This window comes from Perognathus longimembris, chromosome 2 (assembly GCF_023159225.1).
Source record: "Perognathus longimembris pacificus isolate PPM17 chromosome 2, ASM2315922v1, whole genome shotgun sequence".
Taxonomy (NCBI): Eukaryota; Metazoa; Chordata; class Mammalia; order Rodentia; family Heteromyidae; genus Perognathus; species Perognathus longimembris.
The window spans coordinates 12,369,245-12,390,123 of NC_063162.1; the positions used below are offsets into that span (position 1 = coordinate 12,369,245).

The 20,879-nt window shown below is 40.6% G+C and overlaps 1 protein-coding gene across 1 annotated transcript in view; it reads right to left on the reverse strand.

Moving 5' to 3' along the window:
- Positions 1 to 9,248: 9,248 nt before the first annotated feature.
- Fhip2a (FHF complex subunit HOOK interacting protein 2A) overlaps positions 9,249 to 20,879 on the reverse strand; it is a 30,969-nt gene continuing 19,338 nt past the window's right edge. Inside the window, exons 6-17 of the mRNA XM_048338184.1 lie at positions 19,599 to 19,892; positions 19,245 to 19,441; positions 17,901 to 18,015; positions 17,468 to 17,544; positions 17,190 to 17,382; positions 16,624 to 16,793; positions 16,090 to 16,233; positions 14,968 to 15,058; positions 13,665 to 13,808; positions 11,720 to 11,860; positions 10,723 to 10,826; positions 9,249 to 10,629 (exon numbers count right to left, since the gene is read on the reverse strand). Coding sequence (XP_048194141.1) covers positions 10,524 to 10,629; positions 10,723 to 10,826; positions 11,720 to 11,860; positions 13,665 to 13,808; positions 14,968 to 15,058; positions 16,090 to 16,233; positions 16,624 to 16,793; positions 17,190 to 17,382; positions 17,468 to 17,544; positions 17,901 to 18,015; positions 19,245 to 19,441; positions 19,599 to 19,892 — 1,776 coding nt within the window. The 3' untranslated portion in view covers positions 9,249 to 10,523. The remainder of the gene's footprint in view (positions 10,630 to 10,722; positions 10,827 to 11,719; positions 11,861 to 13,664; positions 13,809 to 14,967; positions 15,059 to 16,089; positions 16,234 to 16,623; positions 16,794 to 17,189; positions 17,383 to 17,467; positions 17,545 to 17,900; positions 18,016 to 19,244; positions 19,442 to 19,598; positions 19,893 to 20,879) is intronic.

The following is a 20,879-nucleotide window of genomic DNA, read 5'->3' on the forward strand; positions in this document are numbered from 1 at the left end:
CAGTAAAATGCTACACTGCAGGCACGGCTCAAGTGGTTAAGTACCAGCTGTGAGTAAGAAAGATGAATCTGAGCGTGAGATCTTGAGTTTAAATTCAGCACAAAAAGAAAAAGAAAGAAAAAAAAGACGGGGGAGGGAGGGAAGGAGAAGGAAGAAAGGAAGGAAGGAAGGAAGGAAGGAAGGAAGGAAGGAAGGAAGGAAGGAAGGAAGGAAAAAGGAAAGAAAATTGACTGACAGATTTAGGAACACAGGAATGTAGGTTTAGTTGGTTGCCCAACCATCTCTCCTGGGGGCCAGGTGACAGTATCTTTGTTGACATACTAATTGCACCAATGTCCCTAAAAAGCTGGGGAGGGGGCTGCTCATCTGTAGCAACAAAGGCAGCAACAGTTGCCTTTGAATGGGGGCTGGAAGGTAGAATGGGCAGATCAGAGACTTCTGCAGGTAGGAGTTGTTGATCTCAGTCCTGAGGATTGAGTGAGGAAAAGCAGTCACTCAGCAGGGGCATCCATAAATAACCCAGGAAGTAACTCAAAATCCCAAAGTACCCCAGTAAGTAGCTCTGGGCAGCAGGGCTGAGAAAGTCTCATGTTTCAGATCTCGATTGGAGCCCTGGGTCTCAGGCTGCCATTCTGCTGCTCCTGGGGGAGGCTGGAAGGGATGGTTCTTGCCAGATTTAAGAAGTAAGAGGCTGAATGAGCAACTTCTGCAACCCAGCGGCTACCAAGAGGAAGAAAGTCAAAGGAAGAAGTTCCTTATTTCCTCTTCCGGTTTCACTATCCTCACCCCTCCCCCTCTGGAGCCCCCTTGTGGATAAAATCGCCAGGTAGTAAAGGACAGGTCCAGTCTGTAGAACCCCAGCCCAACAACAATGAAGCAGAACATGAAAGAGTGAACTTGAAAGGGAAGAATTGTGGATTAACCCGTGCAGAACTGGTCCTACCCTCAGGACCCTAAAAGGCAAACATGGAGCATGGAATGATTGAGATACTGTATTATTTCCATCCTGGCTGTCTTGGAAACCAGAGCCATGGAGAATTTAGTAAGTATAGTACTTAACAGTATGGACCATGTTCCTACAGCACAGTTACATGTAATGCATTGTGCATCTCTGATCTCAACATTTTGTAATAGGGCTTCATGTATCTAGTACAAAATGTCCTCTCTCTCTCTCTCTAAGCCTCTAAGCAAAGCCATTTAGGAATCAGGAGAACAATGCTCACCTCTGTGTTAGTACAGTGGCCTCTTGCCATTGATGGCTTGCTGACTGGTGGTCCTGAAGACAGTTCAGTTGCTCCTGCAAAATATCTTTTTTTTTTTTTTTTTTTTTTGCCAGTCCTGGGGCTTGAACTCAGGGCCTGGGCACTGTCCCTGAGCTTCTTTTGCTCAAAACTAGCACTCTACCACTTGAGCCACAGCACCACTTCTGGCCTTTGCTGTTTATGTGGTACTGAGGAACGGAACCCAGGGCTTCATGCATGCTAGGCAAGCACTCTTATCACTAAGCCACATTCCCAGCCCCTGCAAAATATTTTTTCTTTCAACCATTGCTGAGAGGCAGCAGTTTCAGATTTCTGAAGACTTTGCACATAAAGAACCTGATTCAAGGGGTTCAGAACCAAGTTTTTTTCTAAAAAAAACCCCAAGGATTAGTAGAAAAGGCCCCTCCCTCCTCCCCATTTTCCCCCTCCTCCTCCTTCTCTGTCTCCAAATTAGATGCCAGGGTTTCTTTTCTCAAAGGTCAATAGTAGCTGAACACATGGTTCCACACATTTCTGGATGAAGGACCCAGACAGCAATTCTTGTATCTGAAATCACAGCAATAGCTAGCTGTAAAATGAGGACAAAGAAATTTTAATAATGCAACAACCTTAAAATGGTGTTGATATTGAAATGCTCAGCCCAGAATTATCTATGTCAAATTAATTATACTTCCTTAGTCTTTTTCTTCCCATTGAAATAAAAATGATAATGAGTAACACTGCTGAGCAAGATGTATATCATCTTTTTCTTTGAAATATCCCGAACTCCAATGAATATCAATTATGTTATACGCTATGCATGAAAAGACTCCAACCATTAAGAGTGGTGCAAGATTATTTTTATTTCCATGTCGAATTGCAAAGAAAAACACCCAGAAATTGCTAGGCACATTTCAACTTTTATAGCTTTTATTTTTAGGATGTGGATTTGAACCCAAATTCCAATGTGTCACATATGTTGTTGCTAACAGCATCTTTGGGGAAAGGTTTATTTGAATCTGCATCACACTGGATGATTTTCTAGAAACAAAAGCCTTCTATGAAACAAAAGCCTTCTCTAAAGTGAAACCTGCTCTTGTGGAAGAGTCCAAGGCACACAGATTGCTAGGATAATATTTACATCCTAAAAGATACTTTCTTTGCAATTTCTATTTCTGTACTCCTGTTGGAACTCAACAGCAAGGCAGTTTAAGATTTTCTAATCGTTTCTACAACAGAATGGAAAGAAAGCTCATAACTGAAGCCCCAACAAAGATCACAGAATGATAAAAAGCTGGTTTCCTACTTTGTTGATAAGAATGACCAAATAAGAGATTTAAGTGCAAAAACGTATCTCAAACATGGAAGAGTAATGTCTTAAGAACATTTAGTTTGTTTCCACATCTAGAATGCTTCAGTTCCTGCTCTGTTTTGGAAAGATTCTAGGCAATTAAAACACTACACACTGCTCTGCTCGTGAATGGAATAAGGAATATATTGCTTCTGTTATTGCATAAATGAATCTCATCCTCAGGGCTTTGAAAAATAGCTTTATTCTGACAATAGTGAATTTGTGTGTCATCTCATCTCTCTGCATTACAGTAAAATTGATTTTATGATTCCTTTCTCATAAATTGTAGGCCAGAGGCAATCAGAATCTTCTCTGGAAATGCTTTTTTGCTTGTCTTTCTTAATGTCACTTTTTTAAATTTAATTTTTATTGTAAAGGTGATGTGAAAAGGAGTTACAGTTACATAAATTGGATAATGAGTACATTTCTTTTTGAACAATGTTACCTCCTCCTTCATTTTCTCCCACTTTTCCCCTTCCCAGTCCCTCCCCCAAGTTGTAAAGTTCATTTCTAACATAGTGTTTAGTGATATCACTGTTGTATTAGTTCACCCTTTGTCCCGCAGTTTCTGTAATTCCTGGTCCCTTCCCCAAACCAGATAAACTTACATACAAGACAAAGGTTACAAAAACCCCCACAAAAACCGTGACAACAGGGAATAAACAAAAGAAGAAAAAAGAAAGAAAAAATAACTACAAACACTATAATAATAACTTCCTTTCCATTTCTTGGAGTTTATTTCAATAAGCATCTATTTATTTATTTATTTATTGCCAGTCCTTGGGCTTAGGACTCAGAGCCTGAGCTCTGTCCTTGGCTTCTTCTTTGCTCAAGGCTAGCACTCTACACCTTGAGCCAGAGTGCCACTTCCAGCTTTTTCTGTTTATGTGGTGCTGAGGAATCGAACCCAGGGCTTCGTGTACTCTACTACATTTCTAGCCCCAATAAGCTTCACTTTATATGGTCATGTGCACGTAGCTATTAAGCCATAGTGATAGGATTTGTTGTTGTTGGTGGTGGTGGTGTTTTTTGTTTTTTAGTGACAGTGCTTGAAGTCACAGTTTGGGTGCTAAGGCCTTTTCTTGTTCAAGGCAGATGATCTACCACTTGAGTCATAGCTCCACTTACTGCTTTTTGATTAATTCTAGATTAGGTAGGAGTTTCATGGATTTTTCTGGCTGGCTTTAAACTGCAATGCTCAGATCTCAGCCTCCTGAGCAGCCAGGATTACAAGTGTGAGGCAACAGCGCCTGGCTTTGTCATTTGCTCTCGAACCACATTTACTTCTCTGAGCCTGCAATTCTAGTTAGGGTTCTCAGCAGAGACACATGTGGGTAAACCCATCTTGGGATGTGTCCTTGGGCTGGGTCTTCTGAGCCCAGTGTCATCCTTCAAACCTTTAGCACAACATAGGAAAAAAAAATTGGTTAAGAATTCATCACATGGAAAACATGCAAACACACAATCACATCACATGGGGACCATTATGAACTAACAGTTACAAGATCAAAGGGTATGTTCTCCCACTAGGCCCGCCAGACCAGACAGCAGAGACCTACCATGGCATTCAGATTTCTGGGAGTCTGTGGAAGGGTTCTACTTTCATGTTAGCACTTGGGTTACTCCATAAAGAATAATACTATAACCTTAATGCTCGTGTGTGTGTGTGTGTGTGTGTGTGTGTGTGTGTGTGTGTGTGTGTTACATGGCACATTGACTCGTCTAGAGGGAAGTGTGGGGTCATACATATCACAAAGGAATCAACATTGAGTTTCACCCCAAGTTTCCTTAGATCCCATTGGAAGCCCGGGAATGGAGAAAACAGAAGTCTTTCTCTCTTCATCTTGCTCACTGGCAGCTGTGAGCATTGTCTTTGTGGGAGAGGTATGAGATGAGAACTTGGGGGAGATTTACCTATTCCATGTTTCCACACATAGCTAGCACATGGCCAATCTCCCCCAGCCTCAGTTGGCTCTCTTCAATTCACTACGTAGCCGCTTTGTCCCCTAAGCGGGAAGATTGTCTACGACGGTGCTGAGTTAAAACCAAATCTTACCAGCTCTTTGGGTCATTTGGGGTTTTGTAGTTGGATTTTTTTATTTTGGTTGCACTGGGCTTTTGGACTCAGGCTTTCACGCGTGAGACAGCTGCTCTGCCGCTGAGCCATGCCTCCAACCCATTTTTGTACTGGGTATTTTTGAGACAGTCTCACTTCTAGCCTAGGCATCAGCCTGGATTGTGATCCTCCTGTTGTAAACTGAGATGACAGATATCCCGTCCCCCCGCCCCCCCCACCCCCGCCACTCCAGCTTCTTCTGCTGAGGAGTCTCATGGGTGTTTCTGCCTGGGTTTAGCCTGGAGCTGCAAACCTCCCAATCTCACGAAGTTCCCACAAACTTCCTACTTCCAACTTCCCATGAAGTTGGTGGCAGGCTCAGGTCACTAAGTTGAGTCCTGAGAACTTTTCTGGCCTCAGTCCCTGGTCCCGGAGATCCTGATGTTCTCAGCCTCAAAGTGGCGAGGGTGACAGGCATGAGCTGCATGCTCAGCCCTTTTAGGTCATTTTCTGAATCCTTTGTTTTTGATATTTCAATTGATGATTTGCCACGTCTGTAATAGTTCTAGCAAATGCTTCCTTCAATTAGGAGATTAAATTACTATTCAACTAAAAAAAGAAATACAGGCACCAAACCCCAACTGTGTAGGCTGGTGCTTTATGTCAATCTCAGGATGCAGTGAAAATGCGAGGCAAGCAATCCGCCCCCTGGCTGACTTAAATATGGGTATGATTTCTTCAGATTATGTAGTATAACTCAATAGTTAAGCTTACAATCCCCAAAATAATGCATGCAATCTAGAGTGACAGATGATGAGGCTATGAGTTTCATCAGCTCAACATTATCTATCTACATGTATAAAGTTATATACATTATACATGTGCTCGATATTTATATCTTAATATGTATATTATGAAATACTGACTGTAATAATGCCAGTTAATAGTGGAGCTTGTTTTTCCCTTTTAGATGATCTACAACACTACTGACCCTTCAGGGGACTAATTTCTGACTTAGTCTGTTGGATCCTGTTTCTCTGCTTACCACATAATGTACTTGTGATTTCTTTGTAAAGACACACTGAACTTTTACAAGAGACTTCTGGAGGGCAGAAATAGCCTTTTCCATGGTTTGCCTGGATCTCCTGGTTCAGAAAAAGTTCTCAGTATTCAAGAAACAAGATGAAACTCATGTCTTATTTTTGGTACATTTGTAGAAACAGTACAGAAAAAGGTAATACACAGAACACCCAAATTCTAACAAGTCAGTGTGCACGAAATGGGATTGTTGAGGCAGATAATGGGGCATATAGCAAGTGAAGTTAAAGCCTTCTAGCTTGAAGCCAGCCTGAGCAAAAGGACTATCAGCAAGATTCCATCTTTACAAACAAGTTAGGCATGGTTTAAATACCTACAGTCTCAGCTATATAGGATAGGTAGGACAGTGGTCTGAATCTGGGCAAAAGTGTGAGAGCTTATCCAAAAAACAACTTGAGCAAATAAAGGATGGGAGTATGGCTTATGGTAAAGTGTTTGTCTAGCAAGCTGAAGGCCTTGAGTTTAAACCCTAGTACTGCCAAAAAGAAAGGAAACCCACAACAACTCTCTCTGTGGGCCAAAGACACATCCTACTTCTTCTGTGGCTCCTTCAGTACCAAGCAGGACAGGCATTGGTTTTCCTTGCTTCTGGTTTTGGAAGAGGTAGAGCTCTTATCGGAGTTATGCCAGCATAATCCAAACCTTCACAATTGTACACTAATTCTTTAAATCCTGTTGGGATGACTAGTGTTCCAAATACAAGTGTACAACACTGAAGAGCAGTCCAAAGGAGCTTGGAATGGGGTTTCAGGCAATCCTCAAGTGCACTGGACTCTCACACCGGCTTTGGCCTAATAAGCTTTGGCCTGTCCATCCCTTCATCTTTGGATCTTCGTTTCCTCCAAAAGCTGTTCTGAGAAGCGCAGGCTCCAAGATGACTTCTCTCTTTCTGGTTGAGCTGGTGGCTCATGCTTCTTGTTTCCAATTAAGGGACTCGGGCAAATAAATACTTCAGTGGATGTTGAAAGTCTAAACGCTTAACTGCTTCAAATGTCAGCTGAAGAAAAAGACTTCAAAAAGTGTTAAGACAGAATGCCAGGGCCAGGTGCTGGTAGCTCACACCTATAATCCTAACTACTCAGGAGGCTGAGATCTGAGGATCCTGGCTCAAAGCCAGCCTAGGCAGGAAAGTCTGTGAGACTCTTACCTCCAATTAACCAGAAGTGGGGCTGTGGCTCAAGTGGTAGAGTTCCTAGCCTTGAGCAAAAAGAGCTCAGGAAAAAAATAAAAGAATGTTTAGAATTAATTGATTTTCTAAGGGCCACACAAGCTTTCTTTCCTTTAGGGCAGCAGTTATTAGGGAGGAACTGGGATTTATGGTATTTCCCAGCGAGAATTTGCCCCCAAATACTCATATATACCCCTTTTGGTTCTCTCCAGGAGCACTGGAGTCAACAGTAGAAAGGCCACTGATTTCCTTGAGCTACTCCTTTTGTATGTCAGATGTGAAAAACACTTCCAATTAGAGTTCTACAGAAACAGAAGACAATATTTTGCTTAAATTACAGTATTTATTTAAATTATCCCTCTTACTCCTGCATGCATTGTTAGCACAAAAAGTCAACCTTAGACACCATCTCCTTTGAAGATGGCAGGTTCAGGATCAGCAGCGGGAGAGATTCTCTCTCTGTGGATGGCCAAGAGCCTCAACCCCACGCCGTGGTAACACTGCCAGAGACTTGCACAATGTTCATAGGAAGTCCACCCGATCTCCTGTTTAATGTAAACAAGGCAGGAGGCATACAGACTATTACATGACACTATTTTACAGGGCGCAGCTTGATTACCTAGCAGGTTTTAACATGGCAAATGCCATCATGACATGCACATTTCCATTTACTGGACAACCCAAAATAGAACTACCATATAATTTGTGGTTTTAGTGCTTTGCTGTAACTTCTTCTGTCAATACCTATGAATGTCACAATTAGATGGTAATTGCCTAGTAATTCAAAAATTTATGAAATATTACTGTAAATTTATGAAATAATTGTAATTTGTGCCCCGTAAAATTAAGTGTAACAATCTTTACACTAGCAACAGTGTAGCAAGCTAAGGATTTTGGTCCTTACATACATACATATATATATATATATACACACACATACATGGTACACATATAATAAAGATACAATTAAATCAAAAATCATGAATCCAGGCACAGCTTTCATATTGCACAGATACATTGTGAGAACATTACAGAGATATAACAGGAGAACTTCAATGATAATTGACTGAGACAAGTCTGAGTTGTACCAGGTAAAGAGTGTGGTTCATTACTAAAACCCAAAGACTACTCTGTTAGAAATTTTGAAAAAACAATGTGCATATCTATTTATAGCAACGTGAAGCAAGGGTAAAATTTAGTCTGGGAGTTGCTATGGCAACCGGTTGTGAAGGGATGGATATTTTTCACCCAACACAATGCATCTGAGTCACTGTTTCTGCAAGTATCAAGTACTGGCAACAGTCAGCTTAGAGGACCAATTGAGGAGTGATGTCCATGTGTCCTTAACAAGGCCAGCTTTCTGTGAGTACTTGTGCTGGCTCTCAGTCTGGACTAAAATCTATAAACAGGAAAGGAACTTAGAAGAGAAATAAATTAAACTTTAAGCTTTAGCTGGTTACAAATCAAAGCCACAACAATAACTTTGAAGCAGCATCGGCACAAAGAAATAGAAGAGTTAAAGCTTTTCTGTGCTTGGTTTCGTGGCTTAGCTATAGGGTCCCATTTTGAGATCAGGGATAAAAAGAATATTTGGTTTGTGAGGTAACATCACTGCTATTCTACTTACTAAGTGGGATGAACACATTAAGAGATATCTAGCATCTCATAAATGCCTTATTTTGAATACAGCTACATCCAAGTAGACTAAGACTACATCTAAAATGGAAATGATGCAGGGTCCCTTGACTAAACTAATCAAGAAATGCAATTTCTTGTTATTCAAAGTCTCTGCTGGGGGTCATGCATGAAGAAACTGCTTCCCAGTTCTGTTGTCTCATTGTTTGACTTAATGAGTTTCTTTTGATGAATGATGAGTGGCATTATGGTTGAAGTTTTAACAATGGTGGGCATTCCAAAGCTGAGACTATTCAAATCATCGAATATTTTATTTTCAGCTGGGCACCAGTAGCTCATACCTGTAAACCTAGCTACTCAGGGGGCTATGCTCTGAGGATTGCAGTTCAAAGCCAGCTCAGGCAGAAAAGACTGTGAGACTCTTATCTCCAATTAATCACCAAAAAGCCAGAAGTAGGGCTGTGGCTCAAGTGCCAAGGTGCCAGCCAGCCTTGAGCAAAAAAGCTAAGGGACAATGTTCAAGTCCCAAGTTCAAGCCCTAGTACTGGCACACACACAGACACCAATTCTCAATAAATAGCCCAAACTACGTATAAATTAAACCAGAAACATGAATATAACAGCCAGGCAGATGCTGGTGAGGATTCTTTGCACCGGACAGGTGTGGTGATCATACTGCAAACACGATTCTCACAAAGCTTCTCTAAAGATCAGAAAGCCGAAGGTAAAGAGGAAAGTGCTGCTACTTAATATTTCGACTTAAAAGAAAAGAGCTTATAAGCAACATTTGGATGATAAGCATCAATTACAGAACAAACCGGAAACACCAAGCTGTCGATCACACAAGGCAGGCTGGCACGGCGTAGCTTGGCTAACCTGATGGTCCTGCCAACCTGCCTAGTCACGTGAGCCCTTCCCCAAACCCTGTAACATGTAAACACAACATTTAGAAGGCTGTTTTCTTGAATATCTTTAGAATTTTTTGATGACAAAAGACTGAACACAATGAAAAAAAAAATGTAAACATTAGGAGGCCGTTGGCATTCTGATTGCTGTCTAGGTGTTCCCAGTCAGTTGCCCACCTAGGCACCACCTTGCGCTTCAAGAAGAAAATTATAAAGCAATTTCATAAAGCAATTTTTAGAGAGAGAGGAGAAAGAAAAGGGTTCTCAACTCAGAACATGTTATTAGTGTAAAAAAATACTATTTTAGTAAACGTCACCACTGATGAGCTGATATTGAATGCTGTTGCAAAAGTGACAGAGTTTAAATAACAGGAACCCATATGTGAAAGCCAATCACTAACATGGCTGTGTGCACAAAAGATAAAAGAACGCTTCTTTAAAAATATAGATAGTATATTAATCAAGAATTTCTTTATCATATTAAATTGTTATTCTTAGAAAAACTGAATAAAGTTTATGCTGCACTACACATTTTTGTTTCCTATAATCAATATTAATAATTCACTTGATGGTTCCTGAATAACTTCTTTCTCATGTACAGTTTTTTAAATATTTTGTTTGATAAGAATCTTAACCTTAAAAAGTTATAAAATTAGTGATTTTTTTGGCTACTTATTAATCCAAAAGAATATAAGCATTTGAGTCCCAGAGAAAGTCAAAATGCTTTGCTACCCAAAGGATATTAAAGTAACACAAATATCCTCAAAGTCATGACGTCAGAAAAGTTGTAGCTTTTCAGTCTTAGAAATGCTTCCTTCCTGAAGTTGCTTTGATTGTATCCTGGCTTTGCCAGCATGCAATTCTGTGTGGGAACCACAGATATAGTTGATGAAAACAACGTGTGTCACATTTTGCTGAGCGGCCACTCAGTTGGTTCTTAATGGTTCCGTCCAGTTTATGGCAATACTTCATTTAAAAGGCGTTTGTCCTCTCTTGTGGGGAGGAATAAGTCTTTTTCTGATGAAACCTCCACACAATGGTATAGTTCCAGAGACCTGAGAGATGGTATTCATGGTGTGGAGGAGGCGTGGTATTTCACAAACGCAATGGCTGCCAGCTCCTTGCAGAACTCTTCTAACACAATCACACCCTCCAGCAACGTGATGTGGTCGACACTAGAGAAAGCAGACACAGAAATCAGGGCATCGGCAGCACATCACTCGTGCATGCGGTGCAAGTTGTGCATAGAAGGTGTGGCACTGACTTACATGGGGCCGTCAGGCTCCAAACCCAGCAGTCGCTTTCTGACTAGTAGAAGCTTGGGAGTGAAGTCTTGAATACGCTGAATTCGAACCATGAGGTCTCCAACAACCTGCACAGAAACAGGGAACTTGATTCCTGAAATTGACTAGGTAGGGATAGTCTTGAATTCAGATAACTCTTCTTGTCCTCCTTCTAAATAAAGAGCCCGGGCTTTCACTACATGGCCATCTCTGACCAGGGAATCATATCAATTCTTTACAATATAAGGATGTGTGTGTGGATATATATATATATATGGTTTGTTTTTTGTTTTTTCTGGTCCTTGGGCTTGAACTCAGGGACTAGATGCTGTTCCTGAGCCTCTGTGTGCTCAAGGCTAGTGCTCTACCCCTTTTGCCACAGCACTACTTGTGGTTTTTACTGGAAGTAAGAGTCTCACGGGGACTTTTCTACCCCAGTTGGGGCTTTTTCTGAGTAGTTTATTGAAGAATCTCAATCTCACGGATTTTCCTGCTTAGCTTGGCTGTGAAGCATGATCCTTAGATCTCAGACTCCTGAGTTTTCTTGTTTTGTTTTGTTTGTTTCCAGTCCTGGGGCTTGAATTCAGAGCCTGAGCACTGTCCCTGGCTTCTCTGTGCTCAAGGCTAGCACTCTGCCACTTGAGCCACAGCGCCACTTCTGGCTTTTTCTGTATATGAGGTGCTGAGGAACTGAACCCAGGGCTTCATGTATACAAGACAAGCACTTTACCACTAGGCCGTATTCCCAGCCCCTCAGCCTCCTGAGTAGTTAGGATTACAGGCGTGAGCCACTGGTGCCTGGTTGGTTTTATATATGTGGATTTCCCACCCACTGTGCAACAGATCAGGATGTACAGTAATTACTTTTAAACAGCAGGTATCTATTATATTTCATCCTACTATGTTAACTGCATATCATGATAGGAAGATGTAACTGGGACAGGCTTATCATTCCTACAGAGGAGAACGGAACTAAACTCACCCTGACGATTACAGAGAAGAGGGATCGACAGCCAGAAGCAAGGTTCACATAGGGATCCAACAGGTACTCGTGTGTGTGTGGATGAGGGAAGAGGGAGAGCCTGGACAACACCGAGGTCACCTGTAAATTCACATCGTAGGGCTGTGGGGAGCAAAGGACAAAAAGACAGCAATAGAATTTACCACATACACACTGAGCATTCAACTGACCACTTCAATTTGTCTTCTCAAGAAAGAAAAATCCGCCGCCTGCTCACCAAGATGTGGACACAGCGAGAGGTCTGTTTTATGCAGGGTAAACTAATCAGTGTTCAAGAGGTCACGAAAACCCACCAACGTGTCACATAAAAGTACTAAATGCAGCCAGTCCCTCCATGACTCATGCCTGTAATCCTAGCTACTCAGGAGGCTGACATCTGAGGATCACGGTGCACAGCCAGCCTAAGCAGAAAAATCCGTGAGATTGAGATTATTCAATAAACTACTCAGAAAAAGCCAGAAGTGGTGCTGTGGCTCAAGTGTTAGAGTGCTAGCCTTGAGTGAAAGAAGCCCAGGGTCAGCGCTCAGGCCCTAGGACAGGAAAAAAAAAGTACTAAATACAAACCACTGAGGACACATTAAACTAAGACCAAAGAAAAGAGTGGGCTTTCCATCTTTTACATACAGTAATAGGTACCGGGATTAGTCCCCCCACAATTGGATGGCTGGCAGTTCCTTAGACACTTTTGGTACGTGATACCATACTTTTGGCAGGCACCAGTAGCTCATACCCAGCATCCTAGCTACTAGGGAGGCAGAAAAGGGAAAGACTGTTTGTTGTTCAAGGTCAGCCCAGGCAAAGAGACTCCATCTAAACCGACAGCTGCGTGACAGATTCTATACTGCCATCCATGCTACATGAGAGGTAAAGATAGGGAGAAGCACAGTAGCTGGCCAGCTTGGACAAGAGTGTGTGAGACTCTACTCACAACAAAAAAGCTGGGTATGGTGGTGCATTCCTGTCATCCCAGCAATGGGGAAAAGTATAAGGAGAAGACTGTGTGTGGTCCAGGCTAGCCTGGGCAAAAGCGAGACTCTATCTAAAAATAACAGGAGTGAAAAGGGCTCAAGATGTGGCTCAAGTGATATGATGCCCGACAAGCAGGTGCAAAGTTCAAACTCCTGTACTGCCAAAAGCCACCAACACAACAAAAGGAAAAAGGAAACCTCACAATTTTTACTAGAAATTTAATTATTAATTATTTCTTCACAGAAAGCAGCTGGGAATTACTTAACAGAGTTTGCCAATGTAAGAACAGAAGGAACACTTTTGTATACAAAGGAGCTTCTGTTAATTCCTTTCACCAGGAACCTCTCAGGCTTTACACTGTCTTCTTTCAAGAAGCCCAGGGAAGTGATTGGCGGGAACAGAACCTACTACCTGGATGAGGCCTCGAATCCCAAGTTCAGGTCTCATAGCAGTTGATGGCACACACAGCCACCTACCAACTGAGGGCAATTTCCATCCACTGTTGAAGTAAATCAGGCCCTTTATGCCTCTTCTCTCCCTTAGATGTTCTGGAGCAAACATAATTTTTATGAGACCAGAGTAGCTAACATGCAGTTGGAAATGATATTTAAGATCTTCTGAATTGAGCCCAACAAGTTTTATTCTATGCGTGTCTATATTAACCAATTGCTCCCTCTTGACACCTCCAGCACCGAAGCTGTCATGGAAAGGAGGTGTTTGTCTACAATGGCTGCCAGGATATCACGCAATGCCCTGCACTTACGGAACACATCAGAAACCCACCAGGTAGGGACAATCAAGTTTTACGGAAAAGTCATATAGTGGAGAAATGAAGAAAATAATAAAAGCACTTGGGTGAAAACGTACACTAAGACTTGCCATAGTGAGTGGTAGCACAAAAAATGTGGAAAAAATTAGTGTTTTAAAATGTGATTACCTGATCGAGGATTCTTCCCATTCTGTCAAATAAGACTTTCAAAAAATGACCTTCAAAGAAAGCGGCTTCTAAATTACACTTTTCCAATGCTTTTGGTGAACTCGGCCACTCCCATCTTAAGCAGATAGCACAGTAGTCCCGGAACTAGGGAGGAAAAATGTTTAGATCATTAAAGAACTACCAAGAAACAGAGATGGAACAGAAATGATTTGCTCAAAGAAGCATCTGAAGACGGCTGGCTGCAGAATGTGTGTTATAGACTGGGGGTAGGGGCGAGGGTGGAGGCGGGGTGAGTAGAAGGGGCTCAGGGCAATAAAGCTAGTTACTTTTAATTAGTAATGACATAGGACTCAATGGTTTCCAATTTTGTTCTTTTTGGTCTTGTTTCTTCCATTTCTGTAATCATAACTTATTATCACAAAATGGCAAGGAGGGAAACTTTAAACAATAAAAGCAGCTAAACATTCAAATTCTAAAAGGTAGTTTGTTTTTAATTGTTACTTGGTTGGCATGTGAATGTAGCTCATCCCTGTATTAAGATACATGCCAATGTGAACTTGAATTCTGTTTCAAGTATTGTGCTAGATGCTGATGAAGATTAATTCTATACGCTCGCATACTTCAACCCAAAGGATTTCAGTGAAAATTAAAATTCTTCACTGAAACATTTTCTGATTTGAGAAACTTCAAATCTGAAAACTCTATATTTTGAAATGCACTCTCAACTATTGAAATAATCTATTTTAGTTGCTTATTCAACAAATATCATATGGGTATGTTGCAAAACATATCCAGCCTTAAACTACATGTGCTGTAGGACTCAATGGTAAGTTAAGCACAAATTCAACCCTCACAAATCAATTACCTTCTAACCCTAAACAGTGATACCACCAGCAGAGCTTTGAGAAAGTGGTTTCAGTGAGGCAGACAGTGGAGTCAGCAGTGGAGACAACACTGACTTCTTGTCTGCTTGAACTGGGGAAGAAGGGAAAGGGACAGCGGCCTGTGGCTGGGGCCAGGGTGACTATGGAGAGGATGTCTTGGATGCAGAGGGGAAATGGATCCAAGTGAGATACAATTTAAAGGGAAAAGCCAAACACCACAGAGGAGGAAGCAACGTTGACATAAAGACCCAGTGAGTGACATGCAAACTCAGGCCACCCACACAAGGCACAGCCAGTTGTCAGCAGGGTGCAGGTCTTACTTCTGAGGAGAGTGGATTCGCTTCTTTGTGGGCAACTGAACAATGTGATGAGTAGTGTGTACGTTCTTAGATTCCATTTTCAATAATTATGTCACCTACCTGCCTATGAGCATCTCGGAGGTAGGTGTCATACCCAGTGCCCTCAACGTGGTATGAGGATTTTGCTTCATCTGGTACCAGACACAGGAAACTTAAAGGAAAAAGGCCATGATCAACCACAGAAATAGCCTCAGAATTCAAGAGGATCTTTCTATCCAGTAAAGTAACTAGTGACATCTTAAGTTTACCTACAAACACAAACATTGGGAAATTGAAAACTAAAACTAAGTGTTGTCTTTATCTTGAATTAACCCTGTAACTTACTAAATGGTCTCCCATTATTTTAAAGGTGTATTACAGTTACTAATTCCACTTAAAATAGATTAAAGGCCCAAGAAAGATTGTTTTTCCTTTTAGGTTCCTATGCAATGACAGACTGCAGTATCTGTCAATCTCTCAGAGAACTGGCCCTTAAGTAACTGAACTTGAGAGAACTTTACGTATAATTTTGCATTTTGAGGCAGTTACAGTTTTTTAGTATAACTGGCTGACTCAAGACATGACAGTGACAGCATTAAAGGGAAGAAAAAAAAAATAAAAGGGAAAATTGCCACAGAAATGACAATGAAAGAAACGTACAACCAGGGACTGAATAAAAGGACTAGCCCTATACCTAGCATACACACTCAAAAAGTACTGTTAGTCCAACTGTCAGTTCTCAGTGTGGTAAATTTTTTTTTTGTTTGTTTGTTTTTTTTGTTTTGTTTTGCCAGTCCTGGGGCTTGGACTCAGGGCCTGAGCACTGTCCCTGGCTTCTTTTTGCTCAAGGCTAGACTCTGCCACTTGAGCCACAGCGCCACTTCTGGCCATTTTCTGTATATGTGGTGCTGGGGAATTGAACCCAGGGCCTCATGTATACGAGACAAGCACTCTTGCCACTAGGCCATATCCCCAGCCCTCAGTGTGGTAAATTTTGAGAATTACTTAAAATTAATTCATTTATATACAGAAAAGCTGTGTACTCTGGTATCAACTGTTGCCACTGCTGTCACCTGTTATATAATCAAGACAAAAGAAGTTAACATAACATTCAAAGGAGACTCAGCTCATAAGGTATTTCTATAGCAACCAGAAGAACTGCTATATGCCAAAAGAAGAAAAAAAATGTATACAGCAACTCACCTATTTACAATTTTATGGACTTCCGTTTTCCCATCATTTTTGGGGTGATCTGGACTAGCAGACGGTGAAGAACTCAGCCACTCTTGGTTTGACAAAGTGTTATCTGGTGAAATGTCAGTAAATAATGGATCTTCTTCCAGATCTCTAAGTTTAATTTAATGATGTACAAAAAACAACATTTATTATCACGTTTTCTAAGTCAAAAGATTCTTTGCTGTGTTTGAAGAAAATATTATGTAACTTTTCTAACAGAAAGATTTAAGATATAATGTATCCATACTATAGATGATCATTTTGTTAATAATCTCAAGGATATCTACTAATTTTGTTACTAGGTTTAAGAAATATATAAAATCTCTTGGAATTTAGAACTGTAGTATCAAAACTTTCAAACTATTTTCCAAAACTTTCAAACTATTAGCCATTAAGAAAAAAAAATTATTGTTACCATTAAGCACAAGGGAGAGAATTAAGAGAAGATGGAAAGTTCTAGCTTTATAAAATATTAAAGTCACAGATTGGACAGAAACTTACACTGCTCCTGCTATTAGTCCATTCTCTACCACATCTTTGTCTTCTGGACACAAAGGTTTGTATTCTGTATAATTTCTTTCTTCAAGATTTCTTAAGACCAAATTGTAAAGAATGTGCTCATTGGGTTTTTGCAAAAGATGTTCAAACATTCTCAGTGTCATTATGCTTATCTGAAACCAAAAGTGATCCAAGTAAGATAAAAATAACTTTTAAAAAGTTGTTCTTCTTTTTTTTTTTGGCTGGTCCTGGGGCTTGGACTCAGGGCCTGAGCACTGTCCCTAGCTTCCTTTTGCTCAAGGCTAGCACTCTGCCACATGAGCCACAGCGCCACTTCTGGCCATTTTCTGTATATGTGGTGCTGGGGAATCGAACCCAGGGCCTCATGTATATGAGGCAGGCACTCTTGCCACTAGGCCATATCACCAGCCCTAAAAAGTTGTTCTTATTGCCATCTTGTAAAAGTCATGATCTAAGCCTTTCAATACAGTTTAAAAAAACATTTAAACATTACAAGTATATTTAAATCAGTATTTCCAAGAATCTAATACAGTCATTACATAGCTTACCTCATCAGATATATGATTACAATGTTCAATTAACCTATGTCTTAGAGGATGTCTGCTAATTTCTGCCAGGGTTTCCGGTTCCCTCTGCTCTCCAAGAATAAAAACCACCATTTCTTGAAGCAAGACATCAGAGGTTACTTGTCTAACAATGCGATGGAGCACAGCAGTTGATGTCAGAATTCCTATCTCAGAACTGAGCACAACACAGTATGGTTAGTGGGCAGGGCTGGCAGGAATGGTGATTTTGTCATTGTGTGTAAAGGACTGAGGTTACTCACGCTTGCATTAATTGAGGTTCCATGACACCAATGAAAAATCTCTCATGGACAGCTTTGGCAAGAGCAACAGCAGCAGTCTACAACACAGCAGGAACACTATTATTATTTTTTTATGGAAAGAAGACTCTAATTTGTAATTTCAATATATCAGTTTCCACTCTCCATCTGAATTAATGTGAAAAGACAAAACTGCCCATTGACCATAAATCAGATTAAGTGTTAGCTATTGGGATATTTATACCTTTTATGAAAAAATTTCCGAGAATAGGAGGAGCGAGACAAAAACTATCCCAACAATTTCAAAGTACTAACAGAATAACGAGGGGAGATGATTAAAATATATTCAGGAATGTTAACTAAGGATTCAAATTTCACTTAGTAGAAATTTACATTTTAAAATTATCAATTAAAAAAAGCCAAAAACATTCCCAACCTTTTGTGCTTCTTTAATGAGTTGATCACAATAATCGAACCAAGAAAAAAAGGAAATTAAGGCTCGTTTTCCTGGGAATGCTGAAGCATCTTCTTTATGACTGTATGAGTCCAAGCTGTGGGCAAGGAAGGAAGACATACCACATCCAAGGTTATTGAAAGCCACAATCCCATTTACACATATGGAAAAATGGAGGCAAGAGGGTGAACACCCTCAGAACCCGTGGTACGACCTTCACAGTGGCAACTTGAGTCACACTTAGCAGACAACTGATCAAAATAGCCAGAGATAAGAGAAATGCTTTTAAAAGGTACAAATCATTTTCTCTCCTTAAGTGGAAAGAGAGAGAGAGACTAAAATAGAACAGAGCAGCAGGAGAAAAACCACTAGCTCCTCCCTAGATTTGTGCCATAAATCTGACCAGGTAATTAATCACAAGGTAAAGGTAGCAGTTCTCAGCCGGTTGGATTCAGGAAAAGGCAGGCAAAGAGATCTGAGAAAGAAATAGACTGGCCAGCTGTTCTTCCTTCCTGCCTTGACCTATAATACTGTTAACAAGAGGATCAGCTAATGGATGTTGGGAAATACAGTTCAGAGAAAACAAGAAAAAAAAAAAAAAGGAAGGCTAAACGTTTGGAGAAAACAACAAAAGAAAATTATATCCAAATTATCAGGTACTGACAGCTGGTCAGTTTACAAATAGTTTTATTTATAGTGCCTTGTATGTTCTAATAACTTACAAAATATCTGTAATAATCGTATTGTCCTATAAGAATCAATCAAAGTTGGTAGAGGGGGTAACAGAATAAATGAGAGGAGATTTCACACAAGTGGTGCACAGAACAAAAGTCTGCTCTAAAGGCGGTGGCAAGTTATTTATCACAAAGGAAAGTCCTTCTTTTTATAAAAAGAATCAGATACAGTAACTGGTTTTAAAGTAAACCCTTAAAAACTGATCTGCATAAAGCTGGGCATACAAGAGGTTCAGGCAGGAGGAATGCAAGTTCAAAGCTAGTCTGACTTATATAGTGAAACTCTCCTCTCAGAACATTAAGGGCTGGATGCAACTCAGTGACACTGTGTTTAGCATGTGCAAAACCCTAGCTTCCATCCTCAGCAACTCCTCATCTGTATAATGAACAAACTAAAAGTTTGACGAGATGACAGTTAGACTGATCCTACACCAATTAGTTACCACTGGTTGATAAATTTAATAAAATACTCAAGAAAATATTCCTTTGTAAGGTCACTACTAGTGTTAAATTACCAAAGATATCCATCCCTGTAAAAACTGAAAGACTTTAAAATGTAGGCATATGGGAAGATACAGAGAATGGCACTTACCCCCAGTTAATTGCTTCTACAGATTCAATATCTAAGGGATCCAGTGACCGAGGTAGGGCCTTGTACAGAGAGGCAAGTCTGTCCGTCAGCAGTCTGCACAGGCAAGTGCTCTGGGTAAGGCACTTGGCAGCTGCAGGCTCAGGCAAGCTTACTAATAACATCAAACCCTCGCAGGCTTTCACAGCTATCCGGCCATCCTGTGGAGAAGAGAGCATAAGTTCTTTTATCCAATCCCGAAATGAGATACACATCAAATTAAATCCAAGGTAAAAGGATTTAGTGTGTTACTTTAAAAGCATAGATTTTTTTTTTCTACTTTATAATGCCTTCGGTTAAAGTGAGCTGATGACTCACAGGACTTCTGGTGAGATTCAACAAAGAATTCACTAAGTTGTAATCCTGGTTGGGCCGCACAACCGAGGCCTCTGACAGGGAGGTGACACTGAGGTCGTCCAGGCTTGTAGAAAGGTCGTCCATCGGATGTGGGGGCTCCTCCTCTGACTCCGGGTGCTCTGCTCCAGCAGCGCCAGAGGGAGCCTCTGGCTGACTGAGGCCTACTGGGTCGGCTGCCGAGGAATCCTGCCCTTTAAGTATGCCCTCTGAACTGACACTGGCTGCGCCTTTGGAAGCCAATGACTTCATCTTGTTCTGAAAAGGAATACATGTTTGTAAAGTTTGCGTTAGGAACGTCATAAGCCAGAACTTGTATTTTCATGGATTTTTCTGTAATTACTATTCCATATGCCTACAGTAGTAGCAGTCAGTGTTTTGCCAAGTGGAAACGTTCTGCTTTTTAACAAACCATGTTTTAGATAATTTTACAAACACACTAGAGGGTAATGGTACTTTTATTTGATTATAAAATGTCTTACACTGATCATAAGTAATGAGCAATATTATAAATATCTATTTGATAACTGCTAAAAACAACTAGCATTAGTGGGGAAAAAACATTTCAATCACAGTTAGTGTTTTCTCATCACTAGGCTATCATAAATATAATCACCTCAATGTTATTTTTTCTAAGATCACAAGGGAAAATGTAAACTCACAAACAAAGGTGCTTTTAAGTCCAAAAGTTACCAGCATTATAGTTGTCACAGAGCGCTCAAATTTCCTTATATATACAGGAACTTCTTCTAAGTTTTTTCTTTATATTTTTTCTTTTTAAAAACCCACGATATTACACTGAGGCCATTTTTATGTGTGCTTGAGCAAAAGGTTTGCTTGAAACACTAATGCACTCCATGCACACACAGAGAATCTTACCAGATGCCAATTATTCATTTCAAGGTAAACATGTCTTACTTTCCATGTGAACATAAAAGCAATAATCAGATTTCACAATGTTATTTCATCATAAACCAGCATGTCTACCAAGCCTATCACAGCCATCCATTCTGTTATGGCCTTCGCTCATCTTGGAAGCACATGAAAGGGTAAATGAACTCGAAGACTACTTCCAAGGCTATGGGAGACTAATTAGAAACTACGTCTACTGCTGTTAAAAGCAGCTCCTTCAGAAATGAGCTCACAGCACAGATGTTAAAAGAAAACAACTCTATGGAACTCAATGAATACTCCAATTTTCCCATTTCCTATAAAATCAACTACACATCAGTCTTTATCAAAGTC